We start from the raw sequence: 27279 nt of genomic DNA on the forward strand, positions 1-27279 counted from the left end.
AAATAAATAAATAAATAAATTATATATATATGTCTGTGTGTGTGTGTATGTGTGTGTGTGTATGTATTATACACACCTGTGTTCCCTTATGAGCCACTTCATTGCAAAGTGAGGACATTTTTTCTTTTTTTTTTAGTATATTAATTTTATTTATTTGAGAGAGAGCGAAAGAGAAAATGGGTGTGCCAGGGCCTCTGTTCACTGCAAGTGAACTCCAGATGCATGTGCCCTCTTGTGCATCTGACTTATGTGGTCCTGGGGAATCAAACCTAGGTCCTTTGGCTTTGCAGGCAAACACCTTAACCACTGAGATATCCCTCCAGCCTATATGAATAAGTAGAGGATTCTGAGAGATGGTGGCCTTTATGGGGTAGCTAGGAGAGTGACATGATTCAGAGAGGGTGGGAGAAGGTAGCACTTAAAAGATGGGGTAGAGGACAGGAAAAGACCAGAAAGGAATTTTCAAAAACCTGGAGAGAAAGATGAAACTTTATTTTTTCTTTTTTTCTTCTTGGTTTTTCGAGATAGGATCTTGCTGTAGTCAGGCTGATCTGGAATTCACTATGTAGTTTCAGGGTGGCCTCAATGTCTCTCCCTTTTCCTTTTCCATCCTTATTTCTTTCCTTTCTGCTGTGAATTAAATCTAGGGCCTTTGATATGCTAGACCAGCATTATGAGTTACATCTCCAGCCCAATAACATAATATTTCTTACATATCTACTTTATGCTTGCTATGTGTAATGCACTGTTGATTTACAAAATGTGTCTGAAAGACTCAAAAATTATTTTATGGCAACATAGGATTAAAAGACATTACACCTGTTTGAGGCACACACTTATAATCCCATGGCTGCATGGGATTATATGACTCAAATGCACCCTGAGTCTTACTGGCCAGCCCGTGTAGCATATGTGGTGAATTCACAGCCATGGAAAGACCCTTTCTCAGGGGCTGGAAAGATGCCTCTGTGGACAAAGCCATTGTGATTCAAGTGTGAGAACCTGAGTTCCCATCCCCAGGTCCCAAGTAAATGCTGAAAACTGTGATGGGCTTCTGTACTACACAGCATGCTAATAAAGGTGAGGGGCCAGAGACAAGAAACGGTTCTGGAAGTTCCCAGACTATGTAGTATTGCCAGTACAGTGGGGAAAATAACAAAAGTGAGAGATCCTGCCTTGTACTAGGTGAAGGCAAGGACTGACACCTTCCAATTTGCCCTTTGACTTCACGTGCGTGGCATGGCTCTTGCATACCCACCCACACACCAGAACATGCACTCAAACATACTTGCCTTATACACACATACACCAAAAACAAATTAAAAGGCCCTATGGTGTGGCAGTTATGGGGAGGTAGCTCAACAATAAAAATGCTTGCCATAAAAGCATATTGACCTGAATTAAGATATCTACAACCCTTGTAAAATGCTAGACATGATTGAGTATACTTGTAGTCCTATCACTGGGGAGGAAAGAAAGAGGATTATTGGGGGTCTCTGGATAGCCTGCATAGCCAAATACATGAGCTCTAGGTTCAGTATGAGGACATGTCTCAAAGAATATGATGGAGACTGATTTACAAAAACACCCAGAGTTGACCTTTGACCTCTATAGGCACATGCATACATATGTGTGCATACCTGCACACACAACTGTGCCACACATTAAAAATATACTTAAAAACATACATGTACACCGCTCATACAAAAAACAAAGCCAATAAAAAGATGACCCCTAAGGAATGACTAAGATGGTTCTCTGGCTTGCACATGCATGAACACACACACCCACATGCATGAGCACACACATGTACCCACATGCATGAACACACACATACACCCACATGTGCATCTAGACAAATACAAATTCATGGACACATGTAAATCATACTTGGGGTTGGAAGTGTGCACAGCGATAGAGTGCATGCTCCATCACTGCCATAAGCATTAAAATTATTAACATTACCAAAAGTTAAGAAGCTTCTAGTTTAGGAGAGGAGATAGTTGTACGCTATGGTGTAATTTGGTTATTAGTCAGCTTCCCAGCAGCAGACATGAGCACCCTTCTTGGAATCCAGAAGTGTCTGAAAATAAGAATTAGGGAGAGGCCATTGTGGTTAAAGAAATTGAACAGTGATGCTGAGACACACAGCATCCATTGGTACCTCTAGAGTTCATCTGCAGTGGCTGGAGGACCTGGTGTGCCCATTATCTCTCTCTCTCAAATAAATAAAATTAATATACTAAAAAAAGGGCTGGAGAGATGGCTTAGTGGTGAAGCACTTGCCTGTGAAGCCTAAGGACCCTGGTTCAAGGCTCGATTCCCCAGGTCCCACATTAGCCAGATGCACAAGGGGGCGCACGCGTCTGGAGTTCGTTTGCAGTGGCTGGAAGCCCTGGCGCGCCCATTCTCTCTCTCTATCTCTCTCTGTGTCTGTTTCTCTGTCTGTCACTTTCAAATAAATAATTTTAAAAAAATGTATTCAAAAAAAAGTAAAAAAAAAAAAGAAAAAGAAAGTGTCCTCACTTCACAGTGAAGTGGCTCATAAGGGAACATAGGTGTGTAATTGCAGAAAGAGGAAAAAGGAAGCTTAGCGAAACCATGGTCTATTTTATTTTTCTGCTTTATTTTGGGTGTCAATGGATTTTGCTTTTATTGTTTTCATAAATATTTTTAAAATTGTTTTTATTTATTTTCAAGCAGTGAGAAGTAGAAGACACACACACAGAGAACAAATGGGCATGGCAGGACTTCCAAACCCAGATGCATGCACTACTTTTGTGCATCTGACTTTAAATGGGTACTGAGGAATTGAACCCAGGTTTATAGGCTTTTCTCACAAGCTCCCTAACCACTGAGCCATCTCTTGAGCCCCTATTTTATATATCTTTAGAAAATAGTTTTAGGAGCTGGAGACATGGCTCTATGGATAAAGGCACTTGCTTGGAAGGCCTGGCAGCCTGGGGTTGCTTCTCCAGTACCCACCTAAAGCCAGATGCATAAAGTGACACATGAATCTAAAGTTCGTTTGAAGTGGTAAAAGGTTTTGGAAGTAACTGCCTTTAACCATGGAGGAATTTCTCCAACTCTGCCTTTTGGATAGTCAGTTGTCCCAAATTTGACCAGTAGAACTTTGCACTGTCACCTCTTGGTTTTTTGAGACAATGTCTAGCAATGTAGATCAGATTGGCCTGACTTGAACTCTTGGACCTCCTGCCTCTGCCTCTTGAAGTCTAGAACTGCAATCTTGTATCGCAATAACTAGTTTTCATCTGGTTCTTGATTTGTAAGTTTTTCAAAGCTTTTGTAATGAATATTTATAGTTTTTTTTGTTTTCTTTTGACTTAAGGGTAGAAAAAATAATATCTAATGAAACTTTCACAATTTCTTGTGCAACATGAAAACTCTTATGTAGCATATTAAGATTATTGGCATTAATATGATTTCTAAGTTCAGTATATAAATTAAATACTAAAAGTGTCTATAGATTTTCAATTTAAACTATTTATAATTGTTTTTATTTTGCAGATTTAATAGTCCAGATATGATATTAGACACTGAGTTAACACTATGGTTAAGGTCAAAATCACATACTTCTTTCCCAATTGCTATTCTTCAGAAAGGCATAAAAAAGTAATGTCACAATATAGTAAGTTTTTATTAACTGATATATTAATTCTTCTAATCATCACTGCAACCAAATTTTTGACAGGCAACAATTTAAGGAAGGAAAGGGTTTCTTGTGACTGACAGTTCCAACAAGAAAGGGAAAGTATGGCAGCAGGAACAGTGCTGGTCACATTGCAGTCATAGTCAGGAAGCAGAGGTGAGCAGGAAGTGAGGCTGCCTGTAAAACTTCAGGGCTCACCTGCAGTGACCCACTTCCTCCAGCAAGGCTCCACCTCCAAGAAAAACACGTTAAAGGATATACAATTACATGTAAAATAATGCCTCAAAGCACACGGACATTTAGATGAATTATGTAAGTTTAACTATGGGAATAAACACACCATGTATGAACAATTTTAAAGGTACTACAGAGGTTATAGTACTTATAAAAGTATTTGGAAGTCATGATTACAACTAGTTGTTTTAGGGAATTTCTTCCCATTTCCAAGTTCAGGCTGCTTGCTCAAAACAGTAGGTGGAAACATTCACAGGAAGTTAGAAAAGCAAGATTGTCATAAATGTCCTATGTACCATTTGTGAAATATAAATATTCCTATGCTGATAAAAGGTTCTGTGCAAATTTTTCATTGGGTTCAGGATCTCTCACAGGAAGCTTTGCTTAAAAATAACAGTATTGAATAATTTATTTAAAAAAATTTCTATTTTGTTTTTCTGAGGTAGGGTCTCACTCTAGCCCAGGCTGACTTGGAATTCATTATGGAGTCTCAGGGTGGCCTTGAATTTGCTCCAGTCTCTCCAGGCAAGAGCACTCTATTTGGGCCTTTGTGCAGTCCTCACTCCAGTTGTGGGTCAGGGGTGAGCGCCCAGTCTCTCCATGCATGCAGACTATCTGCAGTGCTCTTTGGGGGACTCTGTCTTGGGGTATGTGCAGCCTTTAAGCCTGGAGATGGAAGTTTAAACCCCCAAGTTTGTACCACATGTACCCAGGCTTCTAGCCCACTGGCTTATAGCCACCTTAGGAGCCCTCGGGGCTAGTGGGACACATGAACTGCCCTGCTTCTCTGGTTCTCCCTGTGTCTCTGTACTGATCTCTCCATACTTTTCCCTGTTTTTTTTTTTTTCTTTCTTTTATTTTTTTCAGGCAATGTCACATTCTGTAGTCAAGATGGACCTGGATCTCAATTATATCCCAGGCTTGCCTGAGGCTTGCAGCAATCTTCTGGCTTCTGCCTTCCATGTGCTAAGATGTATATACATGAGCCACCAACCTCCCGCTACCTGCCCATTTTTATTCTCAATCTGTCTCTGTCTCTCCAGCCCCTGTGGCCTATCTGTGAAACAAGGAAAAACACTGGTAGCCCTGGTTTGGGGAGGTCTTGTTTCTTGTTGAGACTCCACCCAGGTGGGTGGGTAACACTGGATGCAAGATACCAATTACAGCCATGCCCAGAGGTCTCACTCCTTTCTGCCTCTTTCTCTCTGAATGTTCCCCCATTATTTCGTGTTATGGTTAAACAGGGGAGGGTGCCAATCCCTGGGTTCAATCTTCCAAATATGCACCTGTGTGCAGATCCAGGTACTCAGGAACCTAAGACAGGAGGGAAGACTACAAGTTCCAGATAATTTTGGTCTATAGAGATATTTTGAAGCCAAACAGGTTGCCTAGTGAAACTCTGACTCAAATAAACCCAAACCAAGCATGTAAATTTCAGTGATAGAGCCTTGCATGTCCTGTGCATTTTCATCCCATTCACCTCTCAGTGGCTCCTCAAAGAATCCAATTACTGCCCTTGGTTGAGTACTTTTCTCTCCAGAATGCAGTCATGTTGCTCCCTGCTGGCCAGCGTGGTGTGGCTGCAGCTTGACAAAAGTAACACATTGCAAGGCCTGCTTATAGTCCACTAGCCCTCCCTCTGGGACCATAAAACCTAGAACTGTGGAATATGGAGTTTAGCGTACAGTAGAGTAAGGGAAGCTGATGCCAGGGGTTGGGATTTGGTGGGTGAGTGCCTCATTGCCTGCCACCATGGGACAAATAGGCCAGTGCTTTTACTATCACAGATTCCAGGAGACTGTGGGTTCAATAAGCACACAGGATTCTAAAAAGGATGGAACAATTGTTAGTCCCTGGAGGTCCCAGTCTCTGAGGATGGATGAGGAACTGAAGGGTCTATGGAAGAAGGATTTGTTGAGACAGGCCTTAAAGGCATGAAGGAAGAAGTCTTTGTCTGAGGGAGTTAGTGAGAGTCTGAGGAAGGAGACTTGAGGGTAAAAGTTCTAAGGGAAGATGAGATTTGGATTGGATTTGAGGCGAGGCTGGATGCCAGATCTCACAAAGGAGTGAGGCTTAAGGAAATCTGAAGGGTGAAGTCATGGCCTATGGAAAGAGTGAGGAGAGTTGAAATGGGGAAAATTAAGAGGACTTGCGTAGGGAAAGGAGCCCCTCACTCTGGGGTGTTCTTCAAGTCTCTTAGGAGCTGAAAGTCAAGAATTCTAGCACTATTAGCAGCATTTTTTGTGATGATTACCTATATATGGGTAATATTCCTTCTATATACTTAAGATAATAATGTTATAATAACAATGGTTGATGCTTAAATCCCAAGCATGTATGACATTGATTTGCAACCTTATTAATTTTCCAGGTGGAAACTTGAAATTTTCCAGAATTCTGTTGGAGATGTTTCTGCAGTGGGATCAAGTGAGGACACTTTATACTCCAGTATTTAGACATGGTGAGTTTATGTCTGGATTCCTAGGCCAGAGGAAGGAAATGGTAACAGCACATAATCATGTAAAATTGTTTACTGGCTTCTCATTGTCCATGTCACCTCGTTTCTGGGTTCTTTGAGGTAAGAGATCAAGACTTCTAGACTTCTCACCTCTTGGAACACGTGTATCTGGTTTCAAAACTATTGTAACCTTGTGTGAGTGTAACTGAACATCTTATATCTGTTCCTGAATCATCAGGTTCCATCCTACCTCCCAGCTGCTCACAACTCCATCCATTGTGAACTAAACTTTATCTCTTGGTTCTTGTGACCCCTGACCATCAGAAAGGTATGCATCCTGTTATGCTGAGGTTGTCATGATGCAGGGACATGTTTTATCCCACATGCAGAAGTCTAGGAGGGCTTTGAGTGGCAGCAGGATGTAGGAAACTAATGCTATTGATCTATATGGAAAGAACACGGACCTCATGTCCATGGTTTGGGGACGGGACAAGGTATCTGGCCATGGTTTCTAGGAGATTATTCGTAGTGTATGAATATTTAAGAAGTTGGTTTCACCATGCACCCTGGCAGCAGATGAACAGAAGAAGCTTTCATTATCCTGTGTGATCCTGGTCACCCACCTTTCCAGGGCAGCCATTCTTTTCTTTTCTTTTTTTCCATTTGCTGAATTAATTTAAACAAATCAATTTAGAAATACCATAGAATTAAAACTTTGGACATGTAAACATACCACCATGTTCCTGAAACAGATGTTAACACCTGATGAAAGTTAACAATCGCTTGTGAGGAAAGCTGTCCATTAATAAGGCCAGTCTTTAGCAAAACTAAGGCCAGTTTGTTTCTTTTAGCTTACGTCATCTGACAATACTATTAAACCACAACCAAATATAATCAAGACAACAATAGACAGATAGATCAGTACCATTGGTTACAGCTGTTAAATAGGTTCATTCTTGGCACCACATGAAAACATTAAGCTGCTTACATCAAATAAATCATGGCTTTTTTTTCTTTATCACAATTCACTAGGTGATGCTAATTATGGTCCTTGTCAAACATGTTTGGTAAAGGCTATTTACAATGTACATGGCCAAGCATGCACTATTTATAGTTACAAAGATACCTGCCAGTTTATTACAATAGATTTACACAATGCCTGAAATGGTGTAACATCTCATACATCATTTAAATCAATACAGTTTCAAGCAGAAAACTTCCTTATTTGACCACAATTGCAATAATTACATGAAAATTTTTATAAAAACATGAGTCCCTTTCAGGAAGTTGATGCATATTCTACACACTACAGGTTAAGGCAGTAAAACAATGTATTCCTGATAACTGGAGGTCTTGACAATGTCAATTACAGCTGTCTGACTATAGTTTTTCATTCTCCATTATATGCTCAAAGGTTGTGAGTGACTTCATTTTTAAAGTAAAGCATTATTAGCCATTAAGAATTGACACTGGAAAAAAATCAGTAGGGGAAGGAAAAATATTAAGTTGGATTTTGTCTCAAAGTTTTAAAATCATAAACAAGAGCATCATTTGTTAGTCTGAACTTTAAATGTGTAAAACACATACATATAGTTTATTACCTTTCTTAATTTAAAATATATTGTACTTTGAACAATTTAAGAAATGTAAAACTATCAAAAATAACTTCATAAGCCATGAGTATCTGTCAGTTGCATTTTCAATGTTTTAAGAACTTTTTTTTTTTTAAAAAAAAGGTATACATTTCAGTAATTCATAGGCTCTGGGTTTCATTCCCAATCACCTCTGCATGGGGCCTTAGACGACCCAATGTCCGCTTTTAAGACTCACCTTGTGCTGAACAATGGGATGCAGTCACCTGCTGCCTGTCAGAGTATTTAGGCCTCAGCAAGGCAAGTGTATAGAGTTGCCTGGGGGACAGGGTTTATTTAACATCCACTAGCTGTATCTGCTCCTTGCTGTGTAGGGTTATAGCAGTTTAACCTCTACAGTCCCCTATCCTGCTCTGTGATCTTGGCCTCTTCCTGAATGTACTATACGGAGGTCAGGCATAGAAATCTGCTAGGGAATTTAGCATACTCTTCCTGGAACAATTAGTAGGTGCCACTGGGGTGAATGGAAAGCACTTAGCATTTCTTGGTTTGTGGAGATGCAGAGATGGATTGATTCAGGGAAATCCCAGCCGAGGAAACATGCTATGTCCTCAGAAGCTCCTGTTTCTAGGATTTACCAGGATGGTGGAGAGGGGAAGCCACTGCCATGGTCATTCGGCCAGTCAGAGCAGAGGGAGAAGGGGCAAGAAAGAAGGTCTGGCAAGGCATGTTGACACCCTCTTTCATTTCATTACTGAGGCAATGGGATTGCTTTTGTGAATTTGATGAGTGTTAGCTACAGAGAACCAAACCAGCCTGACCTACATGGTAAATGATAGCCTTACACTTCCTCCCCTATAAAGCTCTGAGAAGGGTATGAGGGCACATCTGTTATCTCAGATTACAGGCTGAGGAAGGAGGGTTGTTAGTTTGAGGTCAGCCTGTGTCACATGTAAGAATTCATGGAGTGAATGAGGAAGCAACAACAACAAAAAGAAACAGAAAGACAGGGAAGGTAATTAAAATGGTAGCTTTTGTGGGTCCTAGAGAATTGAACCTTGGTTCTTTGGTTTTTCAGGCAAGCACCTTAACTGCTAGGTCATATCTTTCTCAAATAAATAAATAAAAGTAAAATAAAAAGATTATTTAAAAATACTGGTAGAAAGGGAGAGGTGGTGGGTCAGTGGTGACTTAATGAGTTGCTCACTCCTCTCCCCCTAGCTCTTGGGAGGAGGATGCATGAGAATTGTAGTGATTTCAAGGCCTCTTTGTGTTGTACTGTGAAATGCCACTTCAAAATAACGAGGAGGTAGCCAGGCGTGGTGGCGCACGCCTTTAATCCCAGCACTTGGGAGGCAGAGGTAGGAAGATTGCCATGAGTTCAAGGCCACCCTGAGACTACAGAGTTAATTCCAGGTCAGCCTGGACCAGAGTGAGATCCTACCTCGAAAAACCAAAATAATAATAATAATAATAATAATAACAACAACAACAACAACGAGGAGGGAGGGCAGGTTTGTGAGAGATTGATTCTCACATTATAGAACTAGAACTCCCAAAGAAAAGGACATCCAACATGGAAGCCTCATTCCAAAGATCTAAGATTGTGAAAAATGAAAAGCTACAGAGACATTTAACCACCAGTGGTTGCCAAAGTGTCTACTTGCAGTGTGTATGGAAAGGGGAAGGTGACCAATAGGTAGATGGTAGATAATTTTGGGGGTAGAGACTCTAGTCTACTTAATACTGGGATGCAGATACCTGACATTTATTTATCAAATGATCCCAAAGTATATACAGTAAAGAGTGATTCCCTAATATACATTGTGGACTTAGCGATCAATTATGCATTTTTTCATTATTTGCCACCATCACCGAATATAACATACTGGCTCATGATAGTAATAATATATTTATTCCATTAAAAATTCTAGGAAGCGGAAAGCATGAGTTGTAAAGTATGAACATAGGGGAAAATGTATACTATATGGTTAGTTTCTCTAAAATAAGGGAAATTTGGAAAGTAACATTTTGTGCAGTTCCCAACATATCCTAGGGCACTTGCCAGACTATATTCAATCATGAACAAAATAAGTAGATGTTGAGTTGAACAAATGATAGTAATTAGAAAACATGGGTAAGAATGAAGGCCACAATAGCAGCAAACTGTTTCATAAGTTTAAGATGCCACTTGCATGTAGTAATATGTGAAAGCATTAGTTTTGGATCTTGTATTCATATTGAATTCTCCTAGAAGTCTTTAAACATATCTCAAAATACCAGAACCATGATTCTGATTTTATTGGTCCACTGTAACTTGAGGTTGGAAGGTTTTTAATGTCCTTCTATGAAAGTCCAATGTGCAGCCAGCAGTTCAGTGTTAGAAGAAATTTAACAAGGAAACAAGACCCAAATAATACTCGAAAACACAAGTTTCTGTTACCCAAGCTATACCAGAGAGACAGCATGGCCCTTGGTCTCCTTCCTCTCTATGCTGGTGCACCCTGCTTGTGTGCCATCTGGTTAGTGCAGCCATAGGCACAAACACCCCTGAAGAAACAACTTTTGTTCTATGTTTGTACTTTATCACTGATTGATAGCTAAGAACTATTCTGTTTGTGCCTCTGAATCATGTAACCTTAGAAACTTGTAACCCACCACTATTGTGCCCTGGCCAGCAGGGAGTTGAACAAGGGGAAGTTAACCTGAATGGGAGAAGGCAAACAGACACAAGAAGGAGACCATGCTAGGTATTTGTCAAGGCCTTGAGAGTTTATTCTTACATGTAGGTTTATATAAGGTTGTAGGGGGAAGGAGAAGTAATCAGGCCAAAGATCACAGAGTTACTGGTTAAGCCGTAATGCCTTTGTTTCTTCATCAGCTACTGGCAGCATGGGCAAGGATTCAGCCAAATGTACGATCCCTTTGTTTCTGGTGGTTGAATATTAGGTGAGGAAGTAGAGACTTAACTAGCTATATGGCGGTTTCTGTTAACATGGCCAAGGTTTGGTTCATAGCTCCCAACGCTATTGAAAAGAATTTATGATGATGTCAGACTGCCTGCAATACTCTCTATGAAACACCTACAATATCAGAGATCAGTACTCAGTCTTTGGAAGTTATTCTCCTCAGTCCATGTCTACATGAATAAATTTTCTGATTTTTTACTTTTCTGATTCTCTTGTGCCATATCTGTGTGACTCAATTTTTAGTAACAATTAAGACTTAAATTCCAGAGCCTGGGGTGCTGACCTGTGCATGGCATCCATGTGCACTATGTGGTTAGTCATTTTCAGTATTTTAGTTATTAGAAAACAGCTTTGTACAGGTAAATTCAAAGAATAAAGTCTAGACATACTTTCTTGAATATATAGATTGCTGCAATATAAAAGTGAAATCCTGCTGGGCGTGGTGGCTCACGCCTTTAATCCCAGCACTCAGGAGGCAGAGGTAGGAGGATCACTGTGAGTTCAAGTCCACCCTGAGACTCCATAGTGAATTCCAGGTCAGTCTGGGCTAAAGTGAGACCCTACCTTAAAAAAACAACAAAAAAAGGGAAATCCTAGTGGACACTAAGTCTAAATTAATGCTCCTAGTTTTCATAGATTCTTCAAATACTGTAATTGTATTTTGTTTGTATTTGAAATCACAAATAATGTGTAAGTTCCAAAAGGGATAAACATAATTTGTATCTATATGGATGTTATTATATAAGCTTTTAAATATCTTTTGCAAGTAGAAAAAAATTATGTAAAATTGATTTTTGAAATTTTTTTTTCTGATTAATCGCTTCTATTTCTTTCATTTTTAAAAATGAAAGAAAGCCAGGCATGGTGGTACATAATTTTAATCACAGCACTTGGGAGGGAGAGCTAGGAGGATCACCATGAGTTTGAGGCCACCTTGAAACTACATAGTGAATTCCAGGTCAGCCTGGGCTAGTGTGAGACCCTACTTTAAAAAAAAAACCAAAATAAAAAATTTAACTTTATAAAAAGGGCTGTAGAGATGGCTTAGGGGATAGGGTACTTTGCCTGCAAAGTCAAAGGACCCAGGTTCAGTTCCCCAGGACCCATGGAAAGCCCAATGCACAAGGCGGTACTTGCATCTGGAGTTCATTTGCAGTGGCTGGAAGCCATGGCACACCCATTCTATCTCTCTCTTTACTAAATAAAATATTAAAAATTAAAATAAAGAAATAAAAAGAAAATATTAAAAATAGAACTTAATATTCATGGTATTGGTGTGACAGGAATGCTAGGTTGACATTATTGGGGGAAGAAAGAGATTCAGAGGGACAGTGCTGTGGGGAGAGCAGTGAGTATGAAGTATATCATGTCACATACATGTGTGACAATATAATTCTGTAGTCAACTTGTTCAGATCAGAAATTATGAGACATACCTCTTGGGCATGTCTGTGAGTTCATGTCTTGGAATGATTAAGGGACAGAAGAAGAAGTTCCCTCAGAGTGGCCAGCACTTCATGTGACTGACTATGTTAAAAGAAGCACCAAGAGAAAGCAGGGCCTTTGGCCTGGCTGCCTTTGCTCCTCACTGGTGCATGCACCTACCGTGTTGCTGCTGTGCTTCATGGACATCTGAGCCCAGCTTCATCAGCCTTCCAACAAAGACTGAAAACCAGAAGTTCCCCAGGCTTGCTTTGGATGGACCTCCAGTGCCAGAGTAGGGACTGCTGAGTCATCCCGCTTCAGGCACTGAGCAGCATCAGAGGTCTCAGACTCTAGCCTAGAGATAGCCTGTAAGCCAATATAACAAATCCCTCTTACAATGCATATTCATTCAATGGATTCTCTTCTACAGGACTATGGTTAGTACTGGTTGTGGTGACAGGAGTGGTTATAGAGAAACAGAAATGTAAGCATGATTTTTTTCAAGTGGACTCAGTGTATCTGGCTATCCAATTGCAATGCTACTAAATTCTCCCTCTTGCCTTGGCTTGCTAGCATGGGGATTCATGTACATTATCCACTTACCTGCAGACATGTGTCTTTTTTCCCTCCATCTTTGCCACTGTCTCTATGTTTTCAATGGTCTGGCAGGGAAAGGAGTGTTGTATCCTGAGCTGGGAAGAAACTTTGGCTATCTGGGACCCCATACTTTTGATTGATCAATTGGGGATGCAGCATTCCAGGAGCAACTGTGCACAGAGGCCTCATCCCTTCCAGTCCTCTTCTCTATGATGGATACCCACAGTAATGTGTTCATTTGAAATAGTGGATACAGCATAGACCTGGATTCAAATCTAGCTTCCAGATAAGTCTTGGTGGTACAGGCCTATCAACCCATCTTGTGAGGAAGGTTAGGAAGGAGAAAGCATTGCAAGTGCCAGACCAGCCTGGACTACATAGTGTGTTCAAGGCCAGCCTGGTGACTGGAACTCTGTCTCAAATAAAAAGTAACTGAATAGAGTTCAGTGGTAGTGCCTGTTATTGACATGAACACTTGTTTCCATCCCTGTTCAACTTCTCTGTGTGTGATCTCAGAGACGCCAAGTACTCTTGAGACTCACATTGTTCTTCTGGAGAGTGGGTGATGACACTCTTTACTGGACCATGTGGTAGGGACAAAGTGAGGCAAGAGTAACTAACTGCTCTGCAGGGGTCTCTGCTGCTTTAGAGCCAACATCTGTCCCTTCGGTAACCAACAAGCCAAGCAGATGTGTGGAGTTTGACACTTGACTCAATGCATGGAAAGGAATGCTGACTTCAGAAAGGCAGGCAACACAGTGGCTTAGCTATCACAAGACCCCTGGATACTTTCCGCACTTGGCTAAGGGATACCTCAATAGGGTGTGAGACATAGTTGTCAAAGGTCCCTAGTCTCTGAGGATGGGTGGGAGACTAAATCATCTGTATGAGGAAAATCTCTGCTAGGAACGCAGTCCTGACAGGTGTAAAGGAAAGAAGACATGGTGTGTGAGAGGATGTGAGCACCTTCTGGAAGTGGCCATTGACTGCAGGTTGGGGGTCAGGGGCTGTGGTGGTTGGAATAGATGGCCCCCAGTATATTCAGTTTTTTACTTGTTTGTAGTTTGCATCTGCAGCCACCTGGCTGGAGGCAGTAAGGTGTGGTGGTGGGTTTCAGATTTCAATCTAAAGATATGCAAAGTGTGCCTAGCTGGAGCTCCTAAGTGTTCTGTGTAGCTTTTGGCTTGTGCTTCTCTCTCTCTACTTGGTCCTGTGAAAGCAGGCCAGCTTCTTCTGCCATTATGGAACTTCCCCTGGATCTGTAAGTTTCAATAAATATCCCTTCCTCCATAACTGTGCCTGGTCTGGAAGTTCATCTCAGTGAACCTGAAGCTGTCTGCCAGCTGACCTGCATTGGAACAGGAGGAAGAATGTTGACTCTTTTGAAGGGGTCTGAATGCTGAAGAATTGTCCTATTCTTCCAGTCTGCTTTATTCCTGCCTGGATTAACAAACTGGAAGCCCACTTGGTATTATGGAATGGAGAAGCCAAGGAGAGTTTCCAGCTTATTGAATTAAGTCTCTGCCAAGATACATATAGAAGTGTGAAGTCCAATTTGATATTCCCTCTTTTGTAGTCTTGGTTTGAAGAGACATATGTTGTTACAGGAGTTTGTGTCATTTGAAGACGTTGCTGTGGACTTTACCTGGCAAGAGTGGCAGCACCTGGATGCTGTTCAGCGCAAGCTCTACAGAGATGTGATGCTGGAGAACTACACCAGCCTGATGCTCTTGGGTGAGCTAAACTTCCCTGAGTCTCTGCATAGCAATTACTTTCCTTTTGGTTGATAAGTATCATTACTAATGTTTAGTATTGTTTTGATATTGTACTCTTAAACTCACATACTTAAAGAAACATATTATATAGAACAGTATGGCTTTGCTGTACACACATATATAATGACCAGAGCGTGTCAGATCAGGCACTGCTTATAAGGAAATCACAAAAAAGTCTTGTGGCTAATTTAAATATTTAAATAAGTGTTGCTAGATGCATATTAAATTACTGCTGTGTTACAGAACATAAAGAGTCATTTCTTCTAAATGCACCCAGTTAATTCTAACCATGCTCATTCTATCCCTTTTCTCCTATTCATTTCCCACATTCTAATTACTTGTTTTGGTTTCTACCTCTATTGTGTAAACTTGGACTTGCAAGTAAAATGAGAACATGCATGATATTTGTTTTTGTGTTTTTCATATTTTATTTCTATCTCTTGGCTTTTCTGGGAAGAAGTGAACATCTGTTCACTCCAATTATAGAGGGATTTGATAGCCCAGTAGAAAAAGTCTTAAATTCTGTCTTGGTAAAGGAGTTTGTTGGGTTGCTTGAAATGGAAAGGCTTCTATGATACACATTTGTAGTACTAAAAATTCAAAATCCTTATCAGCTTTTAGCTGTTATCTACACATTGCCAACTGGAATATCAAGTGAGAAACTTATGGCATTTATTTCTGGTTGTTGAGTGCCGATAGTCTATTTCCATTATCATAGACATATGTAACTGTGGCAGCATTCTTTTTTTATTATTAGTTATGTACATACTCAGTGTGTAAATGGCACATGTTGGTACAATACATACCCTCATCCCTGCGTGTCCCCCCCCCCACAGGGCCCCTCCTTGTTGGGGATGGCAGTTATCCCCATGGGATTGTGGGTTGTACATTGTGTGGGTGGCCATCAGCTGTGAGGAAGAGGAAATGTCTCTGTGCATAATGTCCCAAGTCATGGCTCTAACAATCTTTCTGCCCCCTCTCCTGGGAATTTCCCTGAGCCAATTTGGGCTTGTTTTAGGTCTTCTTCAGTGATGAGCTCTTGGGAGCCTCTGTGTCTCTGGATCACTGGTTTGGTAGGAGTTGAGTGTCCTCTTTGTCTATCTCCTTCACACTTGTGCTGATAGCAGGTTCACAAGAAAGCAGCACTCTTGCTCATTTCCTTAATTACTCTATGGTTTCATCTGGGGCTCTATTGAGGCAAGATGGGCTGTGTTGCACTCAGGTTTGCATTGCTGGTAGAAATCACCCAACCAAGCGCAGCTTGTGGGAAAAAAAGAGGTTTATTTTGGCTTACAGGCTCAAGGGGAAGCTCCATGATGGCAAGGGAAAATGATGGCATGAGCAGAGGGTGGACATCACCACCTGGCCAATATAACATGGACAATAGCAACAGAAGAGTGTGCCAAACATTGGCATGGGGAAACTGGCTATAATACCCATAAACCCACCCTCAACTATACACTCCCTACAGGAGACATTAATTCCCAAATTTACATCAGCTGGGAACCTAGCATTAAGAACAACTATGTTTATGGGGGACACCTGAATCAAACCACCACAGGCTGATTTTCTCTTCAGGTTCTATGTCCATCTGAAAAAGAGAAGCAAATTCTCCAATGGAGGGTGAAGTCAGCACTGGATAAATGGAATAACCGTTATTAGTTTAGAGAGAATTTAATAGGTGTAGGCTCTCTTGTAGCCCAAGGTCGTTTAGGTATACCACATCTTGGTTATCCATTTGTCTAATTATGGACTTCTGGGTTAATTCCAGTTCTTGGCTATTATGAATTAAATGAGCAGCTACAAACATGGTTGAGCAAATATCTCTGAACTGAGGCATGGGGCTTAAGGATATATTCCCAGTAAGTGAATAAACTGGGTTTGTTGGTAACTCTATTGTCAACCTTTTGAGGAGCCTCTATATTGCTTTCCATAATGGTTATACCATCTGACATTCCCACTAGCAGTGAATAAGGGTTCCTATTACTTCACATGCTCACCAACATTTGTTTTCATTTGATTTTTATATTAGTTACATACACAGTGTGTATACAGCCGTATTGGTATCATTGTTAGCCTCCTCCCTGTCCTCCTCCCTCAGAAGGGATTCTCCTTGTTGAGGAATGTGGGTCATGCATTGTGGAGTTGGCCATCAGTTATGGGGCAGAGCCAATGTCTCTGTGCATAATGTCCCAACTTGTGGCTCTAACAATCTTTTCACCCCTCTTCTGCAAATTTTCCTGAGCCATGTTGTATTCATTTTAGGTCTACTTCAGTGATGAGGTCTTGGGATTCTCTATGTCTCTGGATATCTGGTTTAATAGGAGTTGAGTGTCCTCTGTCTCTTTCCTTCACCCTTGGGCTGATACCAGGTTTACCTAGAGAGCAGCACTCTGGCTCATTTCCCCAATTACTCTATGGTTTCAGTTGGGGCCCTGGTAAATTGTGATGGGCTGATTCTCTCCTCAGCTTCTGTGTCCATCTGAAAAACAGAAGGAAATTCTCCAATGAAGAGTGAAGTCAAAGCCAGGCGTGGTGGCACACGCCTTTAATCCCAGCACTCGGGAGGCAAAGGTAGGAGGATCACCGTAAGTTTGAAGCCATCCTGAGACTACATAGTGAGTTCCAGGTCAGCCTGAGCTAGAGTGAGACCCTACCTTAAAAAACCAAAAAAAAAAAAGAGTGAAGTCAGTACCAGATAAATGGGATAGAGATAATTTAATAGCTGTAGGCCCTCTTATAGCCCACGATTGATGGGAGCTTGATATTGGAGACACAGAGAAGATTCAAATAACCAAACTCAAGCCTACAAGAAGCAGATCACGATAACCAAACTCATTTGATTTTTTTTAACGTTTTCTATCCTTACTGGGGTAAGGTGAAATCTCACAGTTGTTTTAATTTGCATTTCCCTGATGGTTAGGGATGTTTCTTATGTGTGTGTTTGCATTTGAATTTCTTCCTCTGAGAGCTCCCTGTGCAGTTCTCTGCCCCACTTTTTGAATGGGTTGTTTGATTTTTTATTGTGTAGATTTTTGAGTTCTTTGTAGGTTCTAGAAATTAGTCCTTTCTCAGTTGTATAGCCAGCAAAACTTTTTTCCCATTATGTGGGTAATCTGTTGGCTCTGCTTACTGTCTGTGAAGAAACTTTTCAGCTTCCTGAGATCCCAGTAGTTGAGTGATTTTTTTTTTTTTTAAAGTTCCTGAGCTACTGGGGTTTCATCCAGGAAGTCTTTTTCCACTTTTGGAAAGTTCCTATTTTTTTCCCCAGTAGTAGCACAGTTTCTGGTCTTGTAGTGAGGTGTTTGATTCATTTGGACTTGATTTTTGTGCATGGTGAGATGTGTAGGTCTAGTTTCATTTTTGTGCACATGGTTATATAGTTTGTCCAACAACATTTGTTGAAGATGCTGTCTTTTTTCCAGTCTGCATTATTAGGGCCTTGTCAAATATCAGGTATCTGTAGTTACTTGACCCAAAGTCCAGGTCTTCATTCTGTTCCATTGTTCTATAGTCCTTTTTTTTTTTTTTTTTTTTTGCCAGTACCATGCTGTTTTTGTTACTGTGGCTTTGTAATATAACTTTAGATCAGGTATGGTGATGCCTCCAGAGGTTTTTCTTTTGCTGAGGTTATACTTGGATAGCCAAGGCCTGCTGCCTTTCCATAAGAATTTTGAAGTCATTTTTCTTTCTGTATGAACAAAAATGTTGACATTTTTATTGTTATTAAATTAAATCTGTATATTGCTTTGGGTAAAATTGCCATTTTCACAATGTTATATCTGCCTCTTCAGGAGCATGCGAGGTTTTTCTATTTCTTCAAGTCCTCCTGAATTTCTTTCTTGAGTGTTTTTATGTTTTCATTATAAAATTATTTCACATCCTTGGTTTATGTTATTCTGAGGTATTTTATTATTTTTATTATCATTGTTATTGTTATAAAAAGGGACAGTGTTGCTAATTTCTTTCTCCGTATCTTTGTCCTTTGTGGGCTCTCCAAGAGTGTGGGAATCAGCAGATTTCCCACTTTGCTCCTCGACATACTCCCAGTAGAGGTCTGCCAGGATCTGCAGACCCTAAATACCCCACTGATCTTGCCTTTCCTTCCCTGTGAGGTGACACATGATTAGACAGATAGCGTCTTGACCAGAAGTCCTGTTGCAGCATTCTTTTTTTAAAAGACATCTACATTTACCTATGATAAACCATGATAATTTCCTCCCTTACCCTCTTTCCCCTTAACACTGCCACTCTCCATCTTATCTCCTCCCTCTCTCCATTAGTTTCTCTTTTATCTTGATGTCATCATCTTTTTCTCCTTTTTTTTTTTTTCTCGAGGTAGGGTCTCACTCTGGTCCAGGCTGACCTGGAATTAACTCTGTCATCTCAGGGTGGCCTTGAACTCATGGCAATCCTCCTACCTCTGCCTCCCGAGTGCTGGGATTAAAGGCGTGCGCCACCACGCCCGGCTTTTTCTCCTATTATGAGGGTCTTGTGAAGGTATTTCTCGCCACTGTGAGGTCATGGATATCAAGGCGAATTTCTGTCTGGACATTCTTTGCACTAGTTCTTCTGCAATGGACCCTGAGCCTTGGAGGGTGCTGGACACTTCTCTGTCCCTTCTTCTCAGCACTGTCTTGCCTTTTGGGTCATCCTAGTGGTCATCACCATCTGAAAAGAGAAGCTTCTCTAACCAGAAGTGAGAGTAGCATTTGTATATGAACATTAAGTGTAGTGCTTTCAGGGCAAGTTGGTGAGAATAATATATACATTTAGCCAGAAAAGAACATGCTTTATACTCATAAGGCTCATGACCTCCTCTGCCATAGGCTTTTAATTACATTTTCAGTAGGTTTGTCATAAATAGCTTTTATTATGTTGAGATATGTTCCTTCTATTCCCAGTATCTGTAGGAATTTTACCATAAAGAGATGTTGGATTTGGGGGCTGGAGAGATGGCTTAGTGGTTAAGCGCTTCCCTGTGAAACCTAAGGACCCTGGTTCAAGGCTCGATTCTATTGAGATGATCATGTGTTTTTTTTGTCCTTCACTCCATTTATGTATGTATTACATTTATTGATTTGCATATGTTTTAGTTGTCATAAATTCCTTTAGCTAGTTTTTGTTGTGGAATGTCCTTATTTCTCCATCAATTTGGATAGATAGCTTTGCAGGATGAAGTAATCTTGGTTGACAGTTGTTATCTTTCAGCACTTGGAATCTGTCATTCCAAGCCCAAGTTTGTGTTGAGTAATCTGCAGTCATTCTAATAGGCTTGCGTTTGTAGGTGACTTGCTTTTTCTCTTTAACTGCTTTCAATATATTTTCTTTGGTTTGTGTGTTAGTAGTTCAATTATAACATGGTGAAGAGAAGTTTTATTTTCTGAGCAGTTGGGGTTATATTCAGAAAGTCATTGCCTATGCCAATATGTTGAAGAGTTTTCCCTACCTTTTCCTCTAGCAATTTCACAGTTTCAGGTCTGATATTAAGGTCCCTCATCCACTTGGACTTGATTCTTGTGCATGGAGACAGACAAGGATCTATTTACATCCATCTACATATAGATATTCAGTTTTCCCAGCACCACTTGTTGAAGAGGCTACATTTTCTCCAATGAGTATTTTTTGGCAATTTTATCAAAAATCATATGGCTATCACTGCCTGGAATAACATTAACATCTGGGTTCTCTATTCTTTTTTATTTTTATTTTTATTTTATTTTTTTTTGAGGTAGGGTCTCACTCTGGTCCAGGTTGACCTGGAATTAACCATGTAGTCTCAGGGTGGCCTCGAACTCATGGTGATTCTCCTATCTCTGCCTCCCAAGTGCTGGGATTAAAGGCGTGCACCACCATGCCCGGCTTGGGTTCTCTATGCTTTTTCCTTGATCTACATTTTGACTTTGTGCCAGTTGCTGCTATTTTTGTTACTGTGGCTTTGTAAATAGCTTAAATTTGCATATGGTGATACCACCAACCTTGTTTTTGTTGTTTGGGTTATAATCTGCATTGCTTTTAGGTTTGGAAGTCAAACTTCATATGCCTTAAGAGTAGGAATTTAAGGTGTCAAGTGTGGCTCTTCTTCTCCAGTCCACCCACAGAAGTAATCCTAGGTGTTGAGTTTTCCTGCTATTTAAGTATTCCTGTAGGCTGGGTGGAGTATTTTACTGGCAAATTCTATAACTCAACTGAGCAATATACACATTCAATAAAAACCAGCACAGAGTATGCAAGTGTGGGGATTGAAACAAACAGATAACCTCATAAAGCCACAAACTCTAAGGGTGTGTGGTGCTCTACACCCTTAATCCTTTCAGCTAGGAGGTTGAGATTTTTGTTCTGAAATGAGTTCCAGTTCAGCCTGGGTCTGAATCAGACCCTTCCTCCAATAATGACAAAAGAAAAGGACAAAGGCCTTATGAGTCTGAAAGCATTAAAGGCCACAGTAGTCACCCCCCAAATACAGTTTAACTGAGAATGGTAAATCCAACCAAGAATGTGTAACCCATAACCTGGCCTGACATAGAAAGAGAGATTAACAGTTCTGGTGCAGGCCTATGTACTTGCTTTTTTGTCAGTCGGCCTCATTACCTTTCGGATTGGCTTATAATCTCTCCGATGCTGAGTGCTCACCTCGATTCCTCCATGTTGTGCTGTGAATCTGGTGGTCTGATCAGCTGTGCAGGATGTACTGCCACTGTCAGCTGAATGCATTCTCATGAGGGTCATGCTTCTGTTGTGTGGGGATGGGAGAGTGCATGAAGCCTGAGTTGTAGTGGAATTTCTCAGCCTCTGGCTTGTGTCCTGCTGTCTTCCCTTCAGATTTCTTGACTTTGCAAGGAAGATGATGAGTTTGTTTGGTCTTGGCTCCTGTATCTGGGTGCTGAGTGAGAGTGCGGATTCGCATGTGTCCCATTGTTGAGGTCTGTTAGTTCCGCAGTGGGATTCTGGCCAATTTAGTCCTTTCTGATAGACCATAATGACTCCTGCTTCTCCTCTGTGGCAGATAAAAGTCTATACACCTTCACTTTTAAGATGAAGAGTGTATTTTTCTGTGGTTTAGCTCAATTCCCTCCCTAGGCTGGATTAGTGTGATTTCTTTGCGGCCACTGTACCTGGAAGTCTCCTCTACTTCTGTTTCAGCATTTTGTATGTCATTGGTATGACTGTATTGAAAGTCTCTTGGAGGTCAGTAGAGCTGCTTTGATTAAAATGATGACAGTCATTTCAAAACCAGAAGAAATAGTTATTCTACCTCACATAATGCTCTACAGTTATGTTCATGCCACCCTTTTAAATATTTTTTCTGTTTATTTGAAGACTGGATCTCACTCTATCCTAGGTTTTCCTGAAATGCACTCTGTAGCCAAGACTGGTCTCAAAATCTTAGTGATTCTCCTACATCAGGTATCCACATGTTTTTGGTAAAGATGTGTGCCACCACGCCTGACTCCATTTCTCTTTAGAGTCTTTTTTCTCTATATAGCTATTTGACCTACAAACAAGGATATTTTTTTGTCTTGCTTGTGATTTGTATGGACTTTGTTGCCCTTTTTGTATGTCTTAGGCTAAGTCGTTATCTTTTTCTTTGTGTTTTGAATTGAACCTAGCACTTCAAGCATCCTGGAAGAGTGCTCTACTGAGCCATGTATCAAGGAATTTTCTGAAGATGAAAATGAATTTTGTAAAATTACTATTAGGCGATTGTGCAGTTTATCATAGAGAATCATTGATTTGTACATATAAATTTTCTTATGGTGATGCTTATATCCGTGCTCTGAGCCATATTTTTCATGATTGAATTTTCTTTTTGCTTGTGTGTGTGCATGAAGTGTGTGTTTCTGCAGTGTTTATGTGGTGGGTCCACATGCATATGCCTTTACCAAGCCATGTGTACTTTCCTCTGCTGTTGTTCAGTTACCTGTAGTGGCAAGAGTGGAGCATCAGTGGCCTCCTCCATTGTTCTTCCACTGACCTTATTCTTTTTTTTAATATGTATGTATTTATTATAATTATTGACTGAGTAGTTTTCAGGGCATATCGTTCTAGTAATCCCAATACTCTGCAACAAAGATTCAGTGAATTGAACATCTCTAGTAATGCTTGTAAAGGCAAGTACCTCATTAAAGCTGTTTATTTATTCTTACACTACAATTATCTTCCCATTACAAAGTTGGCTACAGTCATGGAGCACTTAACTACCCAGTATATGATGTATTCACTTAATATGCACAGGTACTTTATGCTGAATGCACTCTTACTATTTGCTTCTTACAGATGAGAAAACCAAGGCTTATGCGATGTGTTACTTGCCCAAGGTTGAGTCATTAGTGGTAGAACGGGGCTCCACCTCACAGCCTCTGCCTGTTTTTGTAGCATAAATTTCTTGAGTTGGAATTTGGGAAAATGTTTTACAATTTTGAAGATTAGCACACCATGAACACATCAATTTTTATTAGATTATCATCCTGGTACTTATTTCCAGCATGATAGAGCAAGATAATTCATGTAGTTTTATTAATGAGTTTGCTCCAGATTGTTTTATTTATGAGTTTATATATACAGTCTGTTTTAGAGTAGCTCAAAATACAATGAGTAACAGCATCTCTGTGTAACATTTTCTTATTAAGTAGAAACTTGGTGTGGACACATCATGTGTTGGTATGATGATTATCTTTCTCCCATACCCCACTCCACTGAGGGCCTTCCTTAGTGGGGTTGCTAGTATTCACCATGTAGTTGTCAGTTATAAGTTGTGAAAGTAGTAATCAGTCCTTGTGGGTGTGGGGGGCATTGCCTCTTTCCTACCCTGTGGCTTTTACATTATTTCCACCTATTCTGCAAAATTCTGTGAGCTTTGGTGCATATACTTTTAAGTCTTCTTTAGCGCTGAGCTCTCATCAGATTCTGGGCTTCTGCTCTGGTGCATTTTCAGCATCCTCTGTGTCTGTCTACATCACCCTGGTGCAGATTGTCAGGCTTGCTACGAAGCAGTGCTTGTGCGCATCTTGTCATTTCCACTGTGGCTTCACCTGGTCCTAGTTGCCGTGCTACGGGTGGTTCATCTGACACAGAGTCAACTCTCTGTTCTTGTTTTATTGATAGATTTTGTTTGTCCTCAATTCTTGCTACTATCTGAAAAATAAAAACAGATTCTCCAATGGAGAAAGAGATCAGAATAAGTTACCGGGGATAAACATTGTTAATTTAGAGAGGTTTTGATCAGAGTGGCCACACTTTTGGCCAAAGACTAGTGGGAGCTTTTCACTGGGGTCCATAATCTTGGTCTCCATAGGATTCTGACTTGGTTCCCAGTTCCAGCTATAGATTCCTTTCCACTGAGCAGATTTTATAGCCAACCAGAGAGCTATTGTTTACCCACCTAGACTGGGGGCCACTATTGTACAAATATGTAAATCTTCTTTGGTTCACTGCTTTCATATAGAAGGTTGTCCTGCTTTCTCACAACATTGTTGGCACTTTTCCCTCAGCATCTCGTGTAGTGCTTTTTAGCACTATACAGGCTAACCATCTGGCAAATTGCTTCCAGATTCAGCTGGATTGCTTGATGTTCTACATTCACAGCATGCAGTGTCTTTAGCAATATGATCTTTTCTTTTCCCTCAGGTGGGTAATCAATTGCCTCAACAAAAACTTGTCTTGTTTTGGGGACTTTGTGTGTCACTCTGATCAACAGCTTAATGTGATTTGTAACCAATGTCTGGTACTGGGAGGTACAATCCAGAGGCAAATGTTTTTGGGTAAAGCTTTAACTCACTCTCTCCAGGGCCCTTCTTACCAGACATCTCTCCATGCTCCTATTGAGGGTTTTATCTTTTTGTTGCTATCCAGTAGGAAGGTTTCTATAATACCAATTCACTTTGTATATTGTCTTGTGTATATCTTCTCCTGCCTTCCTGTTCCCTTTTTCCCAACCCTTACATTCCTCTTATCTGTCACTTGAGTTTCTTGTCAGGTATGCATGGAACTCAAGCTGTTCCAGTTTAGGACTCACACCTGAGGGAGAACATGTGGCAGTTGCTGTCCTGTGCATCTCTGAACTCACTGATATTATCTGTTCCATGTCTATCTGGCATTATTCTTATTTTTTGCCTAAGCCTCCTGTTCCTGATTGCAGAGCTTGCAGGGATTCAAAGATTTTTTGGGTCTCTACAACCCTACATGACTTGTGGTTGTAGGCCTGCATGGTCTTGCAGTTTCCATTGGCTCTAGAAAATTGAACTCAGGGGCCTTCAGTACCACATGCTTATAGAGGAACAATATTTACCTGCTGAGCCATCATTCTAGTTATACTGTATAATATTTTTTATGTGCTGTTTCTCATTATTTTCTATTACATTCAAGAATTTTGCACCTGTATTCTTCAAATTATTACTGGATCTGTACTTTGGATATTTCGTCTGTGTATTTTCTACATCTCTTAAGTTCTTTCTTTTCCCACTGGTTTTTGGTTTTCCTTTTGAATTTGCTGTTCAAATATGTTAAAATTCTTGTGAGCTTTTGTTCCCATAATAGAATCTTATTTCATGGAAATTATTTGTATTTTATTTGCTTTACTCTGGAACATGGTTTTTATATACATTCAGTTACTTAAGGGCAATTCTTATACATCCAAAGATCATTCCTTTCTTATATTTTTTCCCGTTTCTTAATTTGACTAAGGTTATTTTCTTTCTGTTCCTTATCAATTTATTTGTGAATCCTGTTTGCTGTTTTACTTTTTTTATATTCGTTTCTTTAGTTGAATTCTTCTCCCACGATCTTTCTCTCTTGTTCTTTTTATGACCACTCTCTCTTTGTTCCACCTATTATAAATGCCATTTATCTTTCTAGTTTCATTATACTCCCCCTACATTATGCTCTATTTATTTATGTTTTAAATAATTGTTTTAAGCTGGGTATTGTGGCACACACTTTTGGTCCTATGATGTGGGAAGCTGAGGTAGAAAGATCTCCATGAGTATGAGGACAGCCTGAGGCTACAGCATCTGTTCTTGGCCAACCTGGGCTTGAGTTAGTCCATATCTTTAAAAGAAAAAACAACATTGTGTTATATATCATGCTGTTCTACATCCCTTGCAGAAGATATTTTCGATGTCACTTTAGGGAAATACTCTAATGAACACGAGGAGTATAAATTTGCAGTTCACCTACTAGAGATGACTTGTAGAAATGCAGCTGTTACAGGAGTCCACTTGATATAACACATTGACAGAATCTGTACATTATTTCCCAATTACAGGGAACTGTATGACCAAACCAGATTTGATCTTCAAGTTGGAACATGGATTTGCACCATGGAGTGTAGTAGAAGGCTCAATTCAGAGGTTTCCAGGCAAGTAAATGCATACTGTGTAACATAGGCCAGTGAGATGAGAACTCATCAGAATTTGTTAGGATAAATGATATTATTGTGAATCAGACAAGTTATGACATGGATAAAGCATGACCCAGTTTCTGCCATTGAAGAACTTCTTTCTTTTTCCTTTCTTCCTTCCTTCCTTCCTTCCTTCCTTCCTTCCTTCCTTCCTTCCTTCCGTCCTTCCGTCCTTCCGTCCTTCCGTCCTTCTGTCCTTCCTTCCTTCCTTGTTTTTTCCAGGTAGAGTCTCACTCCAGCTCAGTCCAACTCAATCTGAAATACTATGTAGTTTCATTGTGGTCTCAAACTCATGGCAGTCTTCCTACCCTAGCCTCCTAAGTACTGTGATTAAAGGCATGTGCCACCATACTTTGCTGAAGAACTTTTTTTGTGCATTCCAAAGTTTAATTCCATATACAGGTGGTCTTGGAAAATACTACATGTTAGATGTGTACCTAAATTCTCACTTGTCCATTTTTTGTTGTTTCAATATAAGAGTCCTGTTAGTCAATTTATCTGTTGTGACAAAATTCTTAGAAGGGACACCTTAAGGAAGAAATGTATTTATTCAAGTATACAATTCCATAATGGTGGTTGTGATTAAAATGCTGACAAAAAGAGAGTATTTAATATAAATATATTTACAGTCATCTATTAGAAGTGAGAAAAGAGAGCCTCAGAGATTCCATGATAAGGGATTAGTATCCTTTTGTGAATTGTCCATGATAAGAATGTAAGTGACAAAAGAATATACTGGATTTGTGAATGATAAGAAGTGTATCACAGATTTAAAAAGAGCATTTGGGGCTTTGAAGGGAAGGAAACCTCCATAAGAGTGCAAAGAAAAGTAGGAAATATTCCATTGTCATGTTGTAGATGAAAATACAAGGTAAAGCCACAGGTACAACATAATACCAAACAGTAGAAAGAGCTCTTGTACCAAAACAGTGGTATCTGAATGTTAGTAGAAATATGTATCTCTTGCAAGGGTTAATACTAGAGATTCAGATCAATGTGTTGTCCCTCAATCTGTAACAGCAGACTAACTTTATAAAAATGTTATAAGAAAACATTTGAATTTTTTGAAACCTGAAAGCATGGATAATCTACGGAGTCTGGACACACTGAATATTTATATGTGAGATATGGACCCAAGGACCCAAGAAGAAATACTTGATCC

The 27279-nt window shown here is 40.1% G+C and overlaps 1 protein-coding gene across 1 annotated transcript in view; it reads left to right on the forward strand.

Annotated features, from left to right (window-relative positions):
- The window catches only part of LOC101595094 (zinc finger protein 585B-like), an 88190-nt gene that overhangs the window by 53715 nt on the left and 7196 nt on the right, over window positions 1-27279 (forward strand). The window contains exons 4-6 of the mRNA XM_045139736.1: window positions 6276-6365; window positions 14552-14678; window positions 25983-26075. Of these exons, the coding sequence (XP_044995671.1) occupies window positions 6363-6365; window positions 14552-14678; window positions 25983-26075 (223 nt within the window). The 5' untranslated portion in view covers window positions 6276-6362. The remainder of the gene's footprint in view (window positions 1-6275; window positions 6366-14551; window positions 14679-25982; window positions 26076-27279) is intronic.

This window comes from Jaculus jaculus, chromosome 23 (genome assembly GCF_020740685.1).
Source record: "Jaculus jaculus isolate mJacJac1 chromosome 23, mJacJac1.mat.Y.cur, whole genome shotgun sequence".
NCBI classification, from domain to species: domain Eukaryota; kingdom Metazoa; phylum Chordata; class Mammalia; order Rodentia; family Dipodidae; genus Jaculus; species Jaculus jaculus.